At 41.3% G+C, this 19,947-nt stretch overlaps 2 protein-coding genes across 4 annotated transcripts in view; one reads left to right on the top strand and one right to left on the bottom strand.

The window, feature by feature from the left end:
- The window catches only part of LOC126299340 (catenin delta-2), a 468,367-nt gene that overhangs the window by 176,639 nt on the left and 271,781 nt on the right, over positions 1-19,947 (bottom strand). The gene's annotated exons all lie outside the window — the stretch shown is intronic.
- Positions 9,210-10,074, top strand: LOC126298202 (piggyBac transposable element-derived protein 3-like). Its single transcript, XM_049989508.1, has 2 exons — positions 9,210-9,304; positions 9,402-10,074. The coding sequence occupies exons 1-2, from the start codon at positions 9,210-9,212 to the stop codon at positions 10,072-10,074; spliced, it is 768 nt and encodes a 255-aa protein (XP_049845465.1).

The following is a 19,947-nucleotide window of genomic DNA, read 5'->3' as shown; positions in this document are numbered from 1 at the left end:
CCTCCTCCTCCTCCTCCTCCTCTTCCAAGATAAATTATGATTTTGTGGACTTGATGGTTTAGCCAAGCCAAAGGTAAAGCCATACATAACCAAACAAATGCAGAAAAATGCACGTAGTAATTCAGTCAATGTAATCAGGGAAGATTCTTCTGATCAGAGAGAAATCACAAATGGAGTCCCCAAGGTTCAGTTTTAGGTCCACCATTGCTCCTCATATATGTAAATGAGCTTCCATCTAATATGCAACAGGCAGAATTAGTTCTTTTTACAGATGATGTTAATATTGTAGTCAATCCAAGCACACATACAGCAACAGAATACATGCTAAACAATGTTAGTAACAGTGTGCTTTACTGGTTTTCTGCGAATTGTATCACTCTCAATGTTTAAAAGACACAAAATATTCAGTTCTGCATATATAGAGGTACTACACCAATGATAACACATGGTGAGGAAATAATAAATAGGATGGAAACTTCAAAATTCTTTGGAGTCCATACTGATGAGAATTCAAACTGGAAAAAGTTCTTTACAGACTCTTAAAACAACTTAGTTCAGCCATACTTGCACTTAAGATCACTGCGAATCTTGCGGAGATAGAAATTAGTAAGCTGACAGATTTTGCATATTTGTATTCAATAATGTTGTATGGGATAATGTTCTGGGGTAAACCATCTTCAAGAAAGGAAGTCCTCATTGCTCAAAAACGTGCTACTAGAATAATATGTGGTGTTACATCCACGATCATGTTGTAGACATCCCTGTAAGAAATCAGGAACTCAGAATACTGCTTCAGAGTATGTTTATTCCCTCATGAAGTTCATTTAAAGTAAACCATTGCTGTTCAGAAGGAACAGTTATGTACATAATTATAACACCAGAAGAAAAAATGGCGTTCATTACTTCAAATGCACAAAAAGGGTGAACAATGCTGCAGCCAAACTTTTCGATCATTTGCCTAGTGATATAAAATGTCCATCAGTCACTAAAATAAAATTTGTAAGCAAACTGTAAAAGTTTCTCCTTGGCAAATTAATCTACTCCACCATAAGTATTTCTATTACAGTAATGTGTAAAAAGTGATGGGTAGGAATTACTAACTCACATTTGTGTACTTCAAACTAACAAAAAGAAACAAAAATTAATGACTGTTCAGTGTGTAGCCCTATTCACAAATTAATTTCTGATGTGAATGTAAAATAACTCATTCCACATCACCGCAATTTATCATGCAAATGATCCAGGGAGCATGAAACTAACTAACTAAATAACTACAGCATTTAGAAACTTCACAGTACACCTATCCATTGTTAGTTCAAATTGAAGCATGTCCCTTAAGATTTAGTTCATAAAGTTTATTCTGGAATACACAGAGACACACGGAGACGAACACAAACTCAAGACAAAATTTTTCATGTAATGGGCGGGATTTGAATCTACGGCCTTCAAAAAAGTCTCTTAGTGTTTTTGGCCTCACGGTCTCCTAAGGCTAGAGACGCATAGGCTTACAGACAGACTTAAAGCAGCAAGAAGTTTCAAATATGTATTCCTTCAGCCCATCGACACTGCCACACCTTTTGACGACGATAACTGTTTATTTCATCCCTAGGCATCATCATAAGAGCAGCAAGCAGAAATCACACCGTGGGGGCTTAGTTGCAGTGATTCACTGGAACTATTCAGTTGTCGCTCTGACTGAAGAATGCAAGCTTTCAGTTAGAGATGCTGGCAGCAGATACTGCCCAACACCTACTACTGAAAAAAGATGGGGGAAGAATTCTGTTCAAGGACATGGTAACAACAGATCAGGCAAAAGAAAAAAAAATCTAGCACACGACAGGAGAACACAGAGCTTGTGCATAAGTACCGAAGCTTTCCTTCCTAAGTGTGAAGCACTGTGGCGAGAGACTAGCTTCCCCCGTTCCAGTGACACAGTTTGCCATAGGATGAGAGAAGATGCACTCTACAGACGAAGATCCGCTGTGAAACAGGAACTTAGGGATGATAATGTGGTATACTGGCTGGCATTCTCCGAGTTCCATCAGAACGCAGCGTGGGGAAACGTAATTTTCTCTGATGAGAAGGTGTTTTCCACGAGCAACAATGGTCCAAGAGTGCTTCACAGACCACGAGAGACGAGATATCTTGGAGAGTACGTACGAAAGCAAGGAAAAGTTGGTGGCTATCGGTTTCCTGCTGGCGATGGATTTCTGCAAGAGGAATAGGAGTAGTTGGTTCAAATGGCTCTGAGCACTATGGGACTTAACATCTGAGGTCATCAGTCGCCTAGAACTTAGAACTACTTAAAACTAACTAACCTAAGGACATCACACACATCCATGCCCGAGGCAGGATTCGAACCTGCGACCGTATCAGTTGCGCTGTTCCTGACGGAAGCGCCTAGAACCGCTCGACCACCGCGGCTGGCATAGGAGTACTTCGTAGAATTGGGAGAACCCTTGATCATAGGTAACACACTAACCTAATGAGGAATGTGATGTTGCCTTGAGTGTGAATTTTTTACAGTGAACGAAAATTCGCTTTACAGAAGTATCATTCACCTCTGCATAAGTTGGCATTAGTTCAGCAGCAGCTATGCAATTTTCTCATCAGGGTCATGAACTGGCTGCCACACACTGCTGATATGAGTCCAATGGAGAACATGCGGGCTGAGGTACATAAAAACTTTCTAGTAGGTTCTCAGAGACCAGTGTGGCCTTAGCTCCCAGTTGGTGCACATCGACAGCGCAGAAAGATACGTATATAGCTTCTTTTCTGTTGTTTACTTCGTAGATTATTATTTAAATTGCGTGTGTCTTTCGTATAGGAGCTGTAATTTCGAGTTTTAGTTACTGTAATCGTAAATTCAGACAGATTGTAGCGCAGTCGTTAGGCATTTGTACAGACTTGTGTTTCAGTAACTGTTGTTCTACATCGATTAGAATGGACAGGGACTGTGATTGCTGTGTTCAGATGAGGGCTGAGTTGGCATCTCTTCGCTCACAGCTGCAGGCGGTGCTGACTTCGGTCGCGCAGCTTGAGGCTGTTGCCAATGGGCACCACCTGTGGGGAGCCAGACTTGGGTATCACGGGGATGTCAACCTTGTCCCGTCTGTCCCCAGATCGGTCTGCTGCTGTGGTTGCCCCGGTTGCTGCCCGCAGTGGGGCTGAGCCCTCGCCTGTGGTTGATTGGGAGGTCGTTCCAAGGCATGGCAGGCAGCGAAAGACGTTCCCGGAGGCTGATCAGAAAGCCTCCCCGGTGCAGGTTTCAGTACTGTCTCTGGCTGAGCCAGATGCAGCTGCCTGTCTATTTTAGAGGCTGATTCTCAGCCTTCAAGGTCTGGGCAATTGCAGAGGGTGGGCTTATTGGTAGTCGGGAGCTCCAATATTAGGCGCGTAATGGGGCGCGTAATGGGGCCCCGTAGGAATATGGCGGCTAAGGAGGAGGAGAAATCCAGTGTGCACTCCGTGTGCATTCCGGGTGGAGTCATTCCTGATGTGGAAAGGGTCCATCTGCATGCCATGAAGAGCAAAGGGTGCAGCCAACTGCAAGTGGTGGCACATGTTGGCACTAATGACGTGTGTCGCGTGGATCTGAGGAAATTCTCTCTGGATTCCAGCGGCTATCTGATTTGGTGAAGGCTGCCGGTCTTGCTTACGAGATGAAGGCATAGAATACCATCTGCAGCATCGCTGAAGAACCGACTGCGGACCTTTGGTGCAGAGCTGGGTGGAGGGTCTGAATCAGAGGCTGAGACGGTTTTGCGGCCGTGTTGGCTGCAATAAGTTAAGAAAAGCTTATTCATCAGAGGATTTTCGCTTCAATGAACAAAGCATCAGCCGGGTGTTTTGTAATCACTATGGGTAGAGGATTCTATTCGTTCTTGTGATTGCACTAGCCAACAGTGAAAATGTAACTGGGATGAAAGAGATATTTGTTAACTATACAGACCACACTGATAACGAAAACGACAAGAAAAACTCGAATTGTCTCAAGTTTTCGAGTTAAAAGCGGGGCATTTAATTATAATTACATTTTATTAGTAGTCATAGTCAGTCTCTTCCCATATAGCCCTAGAACAGAGTGATGAAGTTTCAGGCAACAATAGCTGTGTGAGTTTTGGCGCTATTTTTAGCACGGGCTCGTAGCAACAAGGGGAAAGGTAAGAGGAAGGGAAGATCGGAGTATGTTTCATTTAAGCGTAGTTTCAGTCTGTTGCAAACTGTATTCTGTTCGTGTGCTGGAAGAACGTGTTACTGAAATGTAGCAAGTGCGTGTGGTTATTGTAATTCCTGTGATTCAATACTTCTTGCAAATGCGTAAACAGTTTTGACATTTCTTGTTACATTTGTGGACAGGCTACATTGAAATCGTAAAGGAGACCAATAACACCATATATTAGGACTGTGCTTTGGCTGTGAACGCGGGGACCAGGACGAGCTGTGGGCTCCTCAAGTGTCTTGTGTATCTTGCCTCGTGTCTTCATTCGTGGCTGAATCGTAAAGGATTTTCATGGCCTTTGTATACCATAATCTGGCGAGAATCATCAAACCACGTGAATGATGGTTATTTTCATATGTCAACTTCATTAACACATGGTATTTCCAAGAAGAAAAAGTCCTCCTTGACGTATTCTAACATACCGTCAGCCATGCAACCAGTGCCCCACGGAGACTACCTGTTCCTATCCCATCTGATAGTGAAATTGACAACAGTGGTAGTGAGCCTAATGCTGCACCACCACCTTCAAAACCTAGTTCTTAGAAAGATCCAAAATAACACAGCGTGAACTTCATCACCCAGTGAGAGATCTAAAATTGCTGAAAGGTAACGTTGAACTGTTTGTGTCGACACTACAATAGTGGAATTGTCTTGATAAGACGGTAAATGTGACTGTGTTCCGTAACCACCATATGCTATTCCTCCCATTTTTCGAAAGTGAAAAAGACTTGGTATTTTGCAGTGATTTATAGGCATTAATGGCAGCTATAGGCATTGACTACAAACGTGATCAATGGAGATCTCTCATTGACTCCTCCAAAGCAGATTTCAAGTGTTTGCTACTGCATAATGGCAACATATTACCATCGATTCCGATTGGCTATGTTCCTTACATGAAAGAAGCATATGGTGGCATGAAACAATTGTTAGTGTGACTGAAATATGACAAGTTTAAATGGCAGATTTGCGGGGATCTGAAAGTGATAGGCATATTACTTGGACTACAACATGGCTGCGCCAAATTCTGTTGCTTCCTGTACCTCTTGGATAGCAATACCGAAGTACCCCGTTATAATATTAAAAAAAATTAAAAAAATTAAAAAAAGATGAACCAGAATCTCACAATGTTGTGCACAAAGCACTTGTGTAATCCAGGAGCATAATTCTCTCTGCTCTTCATATAAAATTGACCTTAATGAAAAACTTCGTTAAGGCCATGGATAAAACTAGGGAGGGATTTCTCTATTTGCGCGAGAAATTTTCCCATCTTAATGAGACGGAATTAAAAACGGGCATTTTCGTGACTCCCCAGATACGCACACTGTACAAAGATAAGCATTTCTACACCACCTTGAAAGGATATGAAGAGTTAGCTTGGGATGCCTTTGTTCAAGTGTCAATAAACTTTGCACAAAATAAGAGGGCAGAAAACTATAAGGATGTTATAGCAAATCTTCTGCATAGCTACAGTAGACTGGGTGCAACATGTTCTTAAAGTTACATTTCCTAGAATCCCACTTGGACTACTTTTATGCCAGTTACATAAATAAAGTAAAATTTTGTTAGCTAGTGTTATTATAGACTGGATGGTTGTTTTACTTTAGAATGACGTATTGAAGACTGTACTGTCAGAATATTGTGATCCTTTTCGCGTTTCCTGCTTTCATTTGTTTTCACATTTCAATCCCGCTATGTCGGTAATGTGTTGTTTATATGCACAGTTCGCGTGAATGACTTGAGGCTGTGCAGTGCGCTTGTAACTTACAGAATGATTCTTGTGCACGTTCGCATTTTCAGTTCAATGCTCTGTTGTTCTGTTCTCATTTGTGTTCCTCTGTTTTTGGGCTAGTGTCTATTACAGTGTTCTCAAGAAATTCAATTGTCTAGAATGATCAAATAATGGGTTAAGTATGTGTAGTGCATACACTACAAACACCATAGACATTCCAAAAAAAAAGTGAATCATGTCTGTCAAATGAGCTCAGATTGCAGTACACTTAAGAAAGTAAAACACTAATAATTGTGACAGTTACTGATCTATGATTTTCAGCTTACAGTCAGTGTATCTGAATATTGTTAGTATCTGTGCTGAAATAATAGCAGAAGCTAATGGCTTATACATTTGATATTTCGCCACTCGGTCGGATTGGCCGTGCATCTTTGAGACACGAGCTACATTTCTCACTCGCTTCCAGTCCCGCTCAGTGCAACCATTGGCCGTGTTCCTGAGGCTAGTACAAAGGGCAAGATGGCATGGTATGTTTGGAAGTTCTGTCATTGTCAAGTTACGTCCTGGAGTGGCATATACGGGTAATTATCCAGCTAAATTAGCTTCGTATCGTCTTTTATTTCCGTTAAATAATCTGAGTGACTTTCACACAGGCTGTGACATTAGGCTATCAGATTTGTGATTCTGTGTCCAGAGAAGTTGCTCCAAGTCGAAAATATCACTACTCTCATCTTTTACGTCGCTAATTATATATATTAGCCACCACTTTGACAATGGCGGAGCAGAAAAGACAGCAGTGGTCCGCTAGCTCAGTGGTAATGTAACCAGCGTCTGAGTGAAAAGTTCATTAGCGGTAGGTTCCAAGTTGGCTGGAGGAGTACTATAGTGTATCTCCGTTTTTTCCACTTCTTTCAACTGACAGACCGAAAATGGGCAAGGAAATCCCAAGAAAACATATGCATCTTATGACTTCTCACTACAGTGATTTAGTGGCTTTTGGACCTGTAGGTGAAAAAGATATGAAATTCCTGAATTACACACTTGTTAATACCAGCGTTTTTTTTACTTTCGCCAACAAAATTTAATTCTTTGTATACGTATAATTTGATTAAATAACAACTGGCGTGGAACAATTTGTTAAATAAGTAGACAATTTAATTTCGTCTGTAGCATACTGATAGCTCGTCATGGAAGTGATAAACAGTAGTCCCAGACAGTCATCCCACCTTGAATCCCAGCGTGTGGATGGAAGGTAAGTTATGTTCCTGGACGTAATCCATTGTTGTGTTATGTGAATATCGTTCCGTGTTTCAGATAAATCCTCTGATGCAGACATCCAACTAAAATACTTAACTCATATAGTGTTTGACATGTCCCAGACGAATCTAAAGGTCCTGGGAACATCAGCCTGTTTCCTCATACTGTTGCAAAATCAGCTCTTGCCTGACTGAAAAATTTTGGGCGCATAAATATAACATAAGGGAATCACATATATCGAGACTAGCAACCCCACAGTTGGAATCACCACGGAATTACTTGACAAAGTCATTAAGAGGTCGAAAAATGCCAAGGCAACTGTTTTAGATGATATGAGAGTGGAACAGATTAAAGATTTAGGCACCAAAGGAAGTCCATTGCGTCTGTTATTTTTTTCTGTGTTTATTTGTCCCTATGTCAGAACCAAACCATTGATAAGCAGCACAGACGTTTTATTACTTTTATGTTGGCGGTTGTGACGACAAACATCATCGCAGTCCTGGCGTGGTACTTTGTACAGTCACTGTACTAGACATTAAGTGAAAATTTTATCAGCAGACCTGAATAACTTCCAGGGCTTGTCTTGATCCATGAGTCGAGGGTAAAAATGTTACCACCTATGTACCACCGTCAGGTCTGTGGCAACCTGATTATATTACGTTAACTTCCGAATTCCCACCAGTGAACCGGAAATATACATTGTCACCAGTCTCCACTTAACTGTCTCCACTTAACACCCAACTGGAATATTACAATGTCATAAAAATCAGAGAAAAGAATAATTCACTAGACCAATGTTCAAAGCAAGAGAGATTCAACAGCCACAGGAAATGAACGCATCAGTTCTCACAGAAACAGCACAGTTCATTCTCCTTTTAAGAAATTTTTAAGTAATTTTCACGATGTGGTGCATTTGATTAACCCTTTCAGACCCTGTGGTTGTAATTGTGTACATTAATTTTCACGACTTCTTCACTGCAATAGAAATATTTTTCCTCAATTGGGAGCTGATGTACACATTTGTGAATGTTCATTCTTTTCACCGTGCACAAGTGCTGCCATCTGCCGGCCGGTGTGGAGGTGCGGTTCTGGGCGCTTAAGTCTGGAACCACGTGACCGCTACGGTCGCAGGTGCGAATCCTGCCTCGCACATGGATGTGTGTGATGTCCTTAGGTTAGTTAGGTTTAAGTAGTTCTATGTTCTAGGGGACTGATGACCACAGATGTTAAGTCCCATAGTGCTCAGAGCCATTTGAACCATTTTTTCTGCCATCTGCTGTGCAGCGCTATAAACACATCAACAGATTAATGTAACAGTGCAGAGCAGTTTGTGACCTTCAAAGTACCTGGTAGTCTTTGCTAAGCTATAACCTACAGTATTGTTGAGTACCAGTATTGTTGTTTTGCATGAACATTGTAGAATGTTTGATTTATTACAACAATCAATATTTCAAAATCATTTGTTTTAATCAACAAAAAGGAGCAATGTTTTACTGTGTGCACAACTGTAGCCATGAGGTCTCAAGAACAATGTTTTACATAACACTGAGTCTCTTGTGTTTCCTTCACATGAAGCACTTGTTGGAACAGTTTCTTTTTATCCTGACGATTGCATGAGTTTTGACTGGGATTTATTAAAAACATATGAAGTATGTGGTATTACTAGGTATTGTTATGAGCAACAATTAGGATAATAGACATAGCACTGAAGCTCCCGTTGATGACAATGTCGTTAGGTCTACTGTAAATTATTATTTTAGGGAAATACCACTACTGATATTATTATTTGTGAATATTTCAGTTCTGTTCATCATGTCGAAGAAACAGTATTTCAACATTGAGCGAGATGCAGATGCCATTTTAGAGATACTGCTGAATGGAGAGGTGTCAGATTTCGATTTATCATCAGATGAAGAATCAGTTCCTGAAGTAGAATCCTACTGTACTTCAAGAGAGAAGGAAACGAGAGTGGGGCTGACAAAATAAACAGGGGAGAAACCAATGAGTCAACTGCAAATAATGAATGCAGTGACAATGATAACAACAATAGTGATATTCAAGACAGTGATCCACTTACCAACAATGAGCTCAGTGATGTAAAATACTATTTATCAGAAAAAAAGGACATCAAGTGGCGTCATCGTCCTCTCTCTATACTGGATTCATATTACGAGTGGGAATAACGTGTTAAAGAACAGGAGATACTTTCTCCTTCAACTTATTTCATGATCTGTTCAGTAGTATGGCTGATATGACAAACCTATATGCCTTGCAGAGAGGAACAATTAGAAATTTCAAACAAATGACACCAGCGGAACTACAAATCTTGTTTGGGCTCCATATACTTATGAGAACTCTAACATTTCCTAGAGTCCGAATCTATTGGGACACAACATTGAAAATGCAGTTATTCTTGGACAGTATGCCCAGAAATAGATTCTTCCAACTCAGAACAAATTTACATCTTGTTGACAGCATGGCTATACCAGCAAACAATAAATACAAGTTCTATAAAGTTCGGCTTATATATACTGCCGTCTGTAACAGACATCTGAAGTTATCTGTGGAGGAAGAGCTCGCTGTTGATGAGACAATGATCCCACTCGCAAGGAAGCTGTCAGTAAAAAAGTATGTGAAGGGAAATCCTTCTCCGTGGGGTATCAAAATGTACATGTTATGTGGTAAGACTGGAGAAGCCTATGATTTTATCCTTTATCAGGGAACATCGACTGAATTTCAGATATATTTGTTGAAGGAATTTGGCCAAGATTCAACAGTAGTTTTACAATTAGCCCAGAGAATAAAAAACCAAATGGGGCACAATATATATTTTGACAATTTCTTTTTTTCATACAAGCTTTTCTAAGCGCTGAAAGAAGAAAAAAATTGTGCTGCTGGAACTGTCAGAGTTAATCGTTTTGCAAATCCTCCTCTAATACCAGATAAGGAGGCAATGAAAAAGGAAATAGGATTTTCAGAAGAAATTTGTAGCGCAGATGACATAACACTAGTAAAATGGATTGAGAACAAAACAGCTGTTCTAGGCTCTAATTTTATTGGAAAAGGAGAAATTGACGAAGTTGAACGCTGGGACAAAAAAGAAAGTAAATATGTTACTATCGGTCGACCAGAGATTGTAAAATGCTACTACCATGGCATGAGCGGAGTTGATCTTTTTGATCAATTGATGTCATACTACAGAAGTTTTATAAAGTCAAAGAAATGGACACTCAGAGCTATTTTCTGTGCTGTAGATTTTGCTGTGCAACAGAGCTGGCTCGAATACAGGAAAAATGCCAGTGCAATTGGTCTACCAACGAAGAAAATAATGGATCTCCTACACTTCTGTATGAAGCTCGCAGATGTTCTAGTATTAAGTGGAATGGATACCTCGAATTGAAAACGAAGCTGACCATCTGCCACACCTCCAGATACATCTGTTCAAAGACGACGAGGAGAAACTAGGCCTCCTGAAGAGGTTCAGTATGATGGAACAATACTTGCCTCTTCATGAAAGTGGTGCACTACCTACCAGGTGCAAATATTTCGGGATGCAAGGGACGTTCATGAATAAAATGTGAAAAATGTAGCGTACATCTTTGTCGGTCAAAGGAAACTGTTTCCGTTCATATCATGTCAATTAACACCACATAATGAACATAATTCCTGACTCATCTCATTTTTAATTAAAACTATGGCGTATTTTGCATGTATTTCGTGTGTAAATGATTTCAAATTTATGTGTAATGTTTAAATAAATTAGTTTTGTCTGCTATGATTTCAGTGTTGATTGAGACCCAGTGTACACAAATGTATACAATTTTTTTTTGAAAATGGTAACATATCTTTCTATAAATATTGCTTCTAAAATCATTAAAAAATCATCCAAGTCCATTACAGCATTTAAAAAAAAATTCCTTCCTCCAGAAAAAATTCGGGTCTGAAAGGGTTAACAACATAGCTTCTTCTACGTCTCCATTTTCCTCATCTCTACATCGTCCTACAAAACTGACCAGAGAGAGAGAAGAGAGAGAGAGAGAGAGAGAGAGAGAGAGAGAGAGAGAGGGGGGGGGATGGCGAGGGGGGGGGGGGGGAGCGTTGGATAGGGGAGAGAGTAGTAGTGCAAAGTAAGAGATTGGAAAGCAAGAAAAGTGGATCTTATAGGAAAATATGTCACAGTTCCTTTCATATTGGAGGAGTTAGAAAAGGGAAGAGGGGTAGCAGCCTTTTCAGTAGTAGCAGGGTCAACAGTGTGGGTGATTATCTGATCTGGCTTCGTAAAAAATGATCTTGGTACGCTGGTACTGCGAACAGCTGAAAGCAAGGGGAAACGAAAGCCTCAATTTTTACCAAGGGCCTGAGGCTCTGCTGTATGGTTAAATGATGACGCCATCCTCTTGGGCAAAATATTCCGGTGGTAAAATAGTCCCACATTCGTATCTCTGGGTGGGTCTACTCAAGAGGATGTCGTCATCAGGAGAAACAAGACTCGCATTCTATGTGTCAGATTTTGGAATGTTAGATCCCTTACTCGGGCATGTAGGTTAGAAAATTTAAAAAGGGAAATGGATAGGTGGATATAGTTGGAATTAGTGACGCTCGGTGGCAGGAGGAACAGGATTTCTGGTCAAGTGAATATGGGGTTACAAATACAAAACCAAGAAGGGGTAAAGAACAAGAAAATAGGAATGGAGGTTATGTACTATGAACACCATAGCGAACATTTTATCGTAGCCTAGATAGACACTAAGTGCACACCCACCACAGAGTAGTGTAACTTAATACGCCAACTAGCTCTGCAAATAATGAAGAGGTTGAAGAAATGTATAAGGAGACAAAAGAAATTATTCAGATAGTTAAGGGGTACGACAATTTAATTGTGATGGGGGATTGAAATTCTATGGCAGAAAAAGGAAGAGAAGGAAAAATAATTGGTGATATGGACTGGGGGAAAGGAATGAAAGAGGAAGCTGCCTAGTAGAATTTTGCTGAGAGCGTAATTTAATGGTCTCTAACATTTGAGTTAAGGTTTCATACGTGGAAGAGACATGGAAACAGCGGAAAATTTCAGATTGTTTATATAATGGTAAGATAAAATTTCGGAACCAGATTCTTAACTGTAAGTCATTTCCAGGGGCAGATGTGGACTCTGACCACAATTTATTGGTTATTAACTGTAGACTGAAACTGAAGAAATTAAAAAAGCTACGAAATTAAGGAAATGGGACTTGGATAAGTTGAAAGAATGAAATTATATAGATAGTTCCAGAGGGAGCATTAAATACCGATTGACTAGAACTGGGGAAAGGAATACAGGAGAAGACGAATAAGTCGCTTTGAGAAATGAAATAGTAAAGGCGCCAGAGGATCAAATAGGTAAAAAGACAAAGACTGGTAGAAATTCTTGGGTATCACGGGAGGTATTGAATTTAACTGATGGAAGGAGAAAATATAAAAATACATCTAATGAGGCTGGCAAAAGGTATTACAAACGTCTAAAAAATGCGACTGCCAGGCAGTGCAAATTGCTAAGCAGGGGATCACTATTGGACAACTGTAAGGATTTAAAAGCATTTTTCACCAGGGGGAAAGACAGATACCGCCTTCAGGAAAACTGAAGAGACCTTTGCCGTAAAGAGAAGCAGCTGTATATATATCAGGAGCACAGATGGGAAACGTGTACTAAGCAAAGAAAGGAAAACTGAAAGATGGAAATTAAGTATAGAGGGTCTATACGAAGGACATGCAGTTGAAGGCAGTATTATAGAAAGGTAAGAGGACGTAGATGAAGATGAGATGGGAGATATGATAGTGCGAGAAGAATTTTACAGAGACCTGATGGACCTATGTCGAAACAGGGCCCCTTGAGTAGATGAAATTCCGTCAGAACTACTTATAGCCTTGGGAGAGCCCATCATGACAAAACTATTCGATCTGGTATGCAAGATGTATGAGACAGGCGAAATACCCTCAGATTTCAAGAAGAATGTAATGCATCCAGTTACAAATAAAACAGGTGCTGACAGATGTGAATATTACCTAATTATCAGTTTAAGATGCCATGGTTGCAAAATACTGAAACAAATTCTCTACAGAAGAATAGAAAAACTGGTAGTAGACGACTCTGGGGTAGATCAGTTCAGATTCCGGGGAAGTGTAGGAACATGCGAGGCAATACTGACCATGAAACTTATCTTAGACGATAGATTAGGGAAAGGAAAACATACGTTTATAGCATTTGTAAACTTAGAGAAAGATTTTGACAATGTTGACTGCAATACTCTTTTGAGATTCTGAAGGTAGCAGGGATAAAATACAGGGATCGAAAGACTATTTATAACTTGCACAGAAACCAGACAGCAGGTCATGAGATGTTGGTTGGTTGTTTTGGGGAAGGGGGACCAGACAGCGAGGTCATCGGTCTCATCGGATTAGGGAAGGATGGGGAAGGAAGTCGGCCGTGCCCTTTGAAAGGAACCATCCCGGCATTTGCCTGGAGCGATTTAGGGAAATCACGGAAAACCTAAATCAGGATGGCCGGACGCGGGATTGAACCGTCGTCCTCCCGAATGCGAGTCCAGTGTCTAACCACTGCGCCACCTCGCTCGGTGGTCATGAGAGGGAGACAGGGGTCAAGGAAGGAGTGAGACAGGGTTGCAGCCTATCTCCGATATTATTCAGTCGGTACCTTGAGCAAGCAGAAAAAGGACACCAAAGAGAAATTTGGAGTAGGAATTAAAGTGCAGGGAGAAAAAAATAAAAAATCTGAGGTTCGTTGATGACATTAACAGTTGAACGGAATGGACAGTGTCTCCAAAGAGGACATAAGATAAACATCAACAAAATCAAAATAAGGACAATGGAATATAACCGAATTAAATAAGGTAATGTTGAGGCAATTAGAATAGGAAACGAGGCGCCTAAAATAGGAGATGACTTCTGATATTTGGGAAGCAAAATAGGTGTTGATGGCTGAGGTAGAGAGGATATAAAACGTAGACTTGCAATGGAAAGGTGAAGAAAAGAAATTTTTAACACCGAATGTAGACTTAAATGATAGTAGGTCTTTTTTGAAGGTATTTGCCTGGAATGTAACCATCTATGGGAGTTAAACATCGATGATAAATAGTTTGGACAAGAAGATAATAAAGACATTTGAAATGTGGTGCTATAGGAGAATGCAGAAGATTGGATGGGTAGATCGTGTAACTAATGAGGAGGTAAAGAACAGAACTGAGGAGGCAAGAAATTTTTGGCACAACTTGCCTAAAAGATAGTATACATTTTGAGACTTCAAGCAACCACTAACTTAGTATTGGAGAGACATGTGTGTATGTGGACAGCGTGGGGGTAAAAATCTTAGAGAGAGACCAAGGGATGAATACAGTAAGCAGATCCAGAAGGATGTATATTTCAGTAGTTCAGACACAACAAAAATAAATATTAGTAGAAATATTTTACAAAATCTTGGGAGGATGCAGGACATAGCAATAGAGGAGAAGAGAGAGATGAATGTGAAATAACAGAAAACAGTCTGAAAAAGTCCCTTTTAATTTATTACTTTTCATGTAAGGAAAACTTGTACTTTATTACCTCTGGTTCGAAATTTTTCCTTTGTCAATAGATTTTCCACTGGCTGTCATTGACATAAAAACTGAGGAAAAGTAAAAGTAAAGGAAATATATTGCTCTCCGTGCTCTCATATCTTGTCCAGAATCCCTCAATATTTTTAACTTTACTCATTCGTCTTGCCGTGGAATGTAGGAAGTGTCAGACGTATTTACCAGTAGAGGCAACTTTCTCCCAGAGTCAAGTATGCAGTCCTACAGGGCGAAGCATGTAGCCATTCGGTTTTGTAGCTAGTTATCTGACAGAGTTTGTGCAGCTCATATGTCCTCCGTTGGATTCACATCAGCAGCGCGTGGCAGCCAGTTCATTACGCTCATGAATAAATTGGATAGCTGCTGCTGAACTAGTGTGGACTTACGCGCAGGTGAATGATACTCCTGTAAAGTGAACTCTCCTTCACTGTATAACATTCGCACTCAAGGCAACATAACATTCTTCATTATGTGAGCGTATTGCCTGCTATCAAGAGTTCTCCCAGTTCTGTGTACTCCTGCCCCTCTCGCAGCAATCCATCCCCAGCAGGAAACCGATAGCCGCCCGCTTCTTCTTGCTGTCGCGCGTATTCTCCAAGATGTCTTTCTTTCGTGGTAGGTAAAGTTCTCTTGGACCATCGTTCCTCGAGAAAAACACCTTCTCATCAGAGAAAATTACATTTTCCCACGCTACGTTCTGATGGAGCTCCGAGAATGCCAGCCGGTATATGACATTATCATCAATATTTTCCCATTTCACAGCGGATCTTCGTACGTGGAGCCCATATTCCCTCATCATTCGGCAAAATGTGTCACTGGGACAGCGGAAGCTAGTCTCTCGCCACAACTGCTTCACATTTAGGAAGGAAAGCTGTCGACTCCTGCCGCACAGTCTTTGTGTTCTCTCGGGGTGTGCTCGGTTTATTCGTGTCTGAGCCAGGAACTCTGTTGTTACAGCTTATTTCAACATAATTCTTCTCATATCCATTTGCAGCGGTAGGTGGCCCGCAAAACGTCCTGCCAGTATCTCTAACTGAAAACTTGCCTTCTTCAGTCAGCGTGACAACTGGATTTTTCCAGTGAGTCATGGCACTGAGCGCCCACGATGTGATTTCTGCTTGCCTATGGATGAAGTTAACAGCTAATGCCATCAAAAAGTGTGGCAGTGGAGAAGGATTGAAGGAATTCGTATTCGAAACTTCTTGCCGCTTTAAGTCTGCCCATACCTATGTGGCTCCAGACTGTGAAGGCCATGTAGGCCAAGTCACTAAGACGCTTTGATGGAGATCGTGGATTCGAATCTCACCTGTGACGTGGACGATTTTGTCTTGAGTTTGTGCTCATCTCTGCCTGTTAGTTTGCGACAGTGAAAAAAAAATTAAACCCGTTTTTAAGAAACTTATTTGAATTTGAACAAATAACTGGTAGTTCTATTGTGAAGTAGATAAATAGTAGTAGTTAGCAGCTATAGCAGTCGTGTGTCAGGGCGGTTCTTGAAAAACACACATGTCTAAATAAAGAAAAAAAGTCAGTCTGTCTGGCCATCCTCCATCTACATCAACATGATTACTCTGCAATTCACATTTGAGTGCTTGGCAGAGGGTTCATCGAACCACAATCATACTATCTCTCTACCATTCCACTCCCGAACAGCGCGCGGGAAAAACGAACACCTAAACCTTTTTGTTCGAGCTCTGATTTCTCTTATTTTATTTTGATGATCATTCCTAGCTATATAGATTGGGCTCAACAAAATATTTTCGCATTCGGAAGAGAAAGTTGGTGACTGAAATTTCGTAAATAGGTCTCGCCGCGACGAAAAACGTCTTTGCTTTAATGACTTCCATCCCAACTCGCGTATCATATCTGCCACACTCTCTCCCCTATTACGTGATAATACAAAACGAGCTGCCCTTTTTTGCACCCTTTCGACGTCCTCCGTCAATCCAACCTGGTAAGGATCCCACACCGCGCAGCAATATTCTAACAGAGGACGAACGAGTGTAGTGTAGGCTGTCTCTTTAGTGGACTTGTTGCACCTTCTAAGTGTCCTGCCAATGAAACGCAACCTTTGGCTCGCCTTCCCCACAATATTATCTATGTGGTCTTTCCAACTGAAGTTATTCGTAATTTTTACACTCAGGAACTTAGTTGAATTGACAGCTTTGAGAATTGTACTATTTATCGAGTAATCGAATTCCAACGGATTTCTTTTGGAACTCATGTGAATCACCTCACACTTTCCGTTATTTAGCGTCAACTGCCACCTGCCACACCATACAGCAATCTTTTCTAAATCGCTTTGCAACTGATACTGGTCTTCGGATGACCTTACTAGACGGTAAATTACAGCATCATCTACGAACAACCTAAGGGAACTGCTCAGATTGTCACCCAGGTCATTTATATAGATCAGGAACAGCAGAGGTCCCAGGACGTTTCCCTGGGGAACACCTGATATCACTTCAGTTTTACTCGGTGATTTGCCGTCTATTGCTAAGAACTGCGACCTTCCTGACAGGAAATCACGAATCCAGTCGCACAACTGAGACGCTTCCCCATAGGCCCGCAGCTTCATTAGAAGTCGCTTGTGAGGAACGGTGTCGAAAGCTTTCCAGAAATCTAGAAATACTGAATCCAGCTGCAGATGGAACTAAGACTGTAAGACGAAGGTCGGCGGTTCGAATATGGAGCAAGGCACGCTACTTTTTGGTGTGCTGTAGCCATGCACGTACTCAGCCAGCGGCAACACAGACGGATTATCTAGGCAAGGACTTCGCAGGTGACAGCTGTACGGACAACAGACAAGGGATGGTAGCGCTCCGCCCGGCAACCAAACAAGAACCCAGGTGCCGCCAGAGGTCACTGGCTACACGGACCTTCTCTCACCATCGCGCCACTGACCGAAAGTAGTATCTGCAGGATCGTGGTGTCTTGGCAGTATTTAGGCCAGCACCCAGGCTACGCTGGACGAGTTCCCTCCGAGTGAGTTTCCTGGGCCAGGCTACGATTGCGACAGCGTTCCCACAATCAGGATCTCAACTCTGGAGTCACTGCTATTGGAACGACGACGTCCAAGTGGAACTTCGCGTCCAGGAGCTGCCTACATCGTTCGTGGCCTCTGCACTGAAGAGACGTAGCCTCCAGCGCCGTGACCGGTAATTGGACTGTGTAATATTTTTCTTCATTTTTCACCGGCAATACTTTATACTTCTAGACTTTGATTGTGGTAGGCTTCTGTGTACTTACTGAGTAATTACGATGACGAAAAAAACATATTGAATAGCTCTTTAGCATAACTGTTGAATTTCGAGAATATGAACTACTGTAAAATGTATATGTCCACCATCAAATTCGTAAACAGAAGAAAAAAGAATGATGTGTATTGGAAAATTCTACAGTAAACATATACATCGACGGACAAAAGTCGGATAGCGATTTGTACATATACAGATGGCGGTAGTATAGCGTACACAAGGTATAAAAGGGCTGTGGGTTTGCGGAGCTGTCATTTTTTCTTTGCTGATTCATGTGAAAACGTGTCCGACGTAATTATGGCCGCATTACGGAAGTTAACAGACTTTGAATACGGAATGGTGGTTGGAGCTAGACGGAAGACTGAACTGTAGTTCCTTCTCTAGATTGTCGCACAGATGACAGAATGGTAGATATTGAAATAGATGACAGAGGGGTAGAAAAATAATTAAAATAGCTCAAAAGAGGAAAGGTCACTGGACCTGATGGGATACCAGTTCGATTTTATACAGAGTACGCGAAGGAACTTGCCCCCCTTCTTGCAGCGGTGTACCGTAGGTCTCTAGAGGAGCGTAGCGTTCCAAAGGATTGGAAGAGGGCACAGGTCATCCACGTTTTCAAGAAGAGACGTCGAACAGATGTGCAGGATTATAGACCTATACCTCTAACGTCCGAGGCATTTTGCTCTGATTTTTAGTTTACGGCAAATAATGGAGAAGTGTTACGAGTGGACAGGGAACTGTATCTATGCTTTATAGATCTAGAAAAGGCATATGACCTGGTTCCTAGGAGGATGTTATTGTCTGTTCTACAAGATTATGGAATAGGAGGCAAACTTTTGCAAGCAATTAAAGGTCTTCACATGGATAGTCAGGCAGCAGTTAGAGTTGATGGTAAAGTGAGTTCATGGTTCAGAGTAGTTTCAGGGGTAAGACAAGGCTGCAACCTGTCTCCACTGTTGTTCATATCATTTATGGATCATATGTTGAAAACAATAGGCTGGCTGGGTGAGATTAAGATATGTGAACACAAAATAAGCAGTCTTGCATATGCGGATGACTTAGTTGTGATGGCAGATTCGATTGAAAGTTTGCAATGTAATATTTCAGAGCTAGATCAGAAATGTAAGGACTATGGTATGAAGATTAGCATATCCAAAACGAAAGTAATGTCAGTGGGAAAGAAATATAAACGGACTGAGTGCCAAATAGGAGGAACAAAGTTAGAACAGGTGGACAATTTCAAGTACTTAGGATGCATATTCTCACAGGATGGCAACATAGTGAAAGAACTGGAAGCGAGGTGTAGCAAAGCTAATGCAGTGAGTGCTCAGCTACGATCTACTCTCTTCTGCAAGAAGGAAGTCAGTACCAAGACTAAGTTATCTGTGCACCGTTCAATCTTTCGACCAACTTTGTTGTATGGCAGCGAAAGCTGGGTGGATTCAGGTTACCTTATCTACAAGGTTGAGGTTACGGATATGAAAGTAGCTAGGATGATTGCAGGTACTAGCAGATGGGAACAATGGCAGGAGGGGAATGAACTCTATAGATGTAGCAGTCAGGATGAACAGGCTTAGATGCTGGGGTCATGTTACACGCATGGGAGAAGCAAGGTTACCAAAGAGACTCATGGGTTCAGCAGTAGAGGGTAGGAGGAGTCGGGGCAGACCAAGGAGAAGGTACCTGGATTCGGTTAAGAATGATTTTGAAGTAATAGGTGTAACATCAGAAGAGGCACCAATGTTAGCACTGAATAGGGGATCATGGAGGAATTTTATAAGGCGGCTATGCTCCAGACTCAACGCTGAAAGGCATAATCAGTCTTAAATGATGATGATGATGATGATGACCTCTATCGTCGATCAGTTGTAGAATTTTGGA

Source organism: Schistocerca gregaria, chromosome X, assembly GCF_023897955.1.
Source record: "Schistocerca gregaria isolate iqSchGreg1 chromosome X, iqSchGreg1.2, whole genome shotgun sequence".
NCBI lineage: Eukaryota > Metazoa > Arthropoda > Insecta > Orthoptera > Acrididae > Schistocerca > Schistocerca gregaria.
Note: the sequence above shows the minus strand (reverse complement) of the source record. Positions and strands in the feature narration are given on the sequence as shown.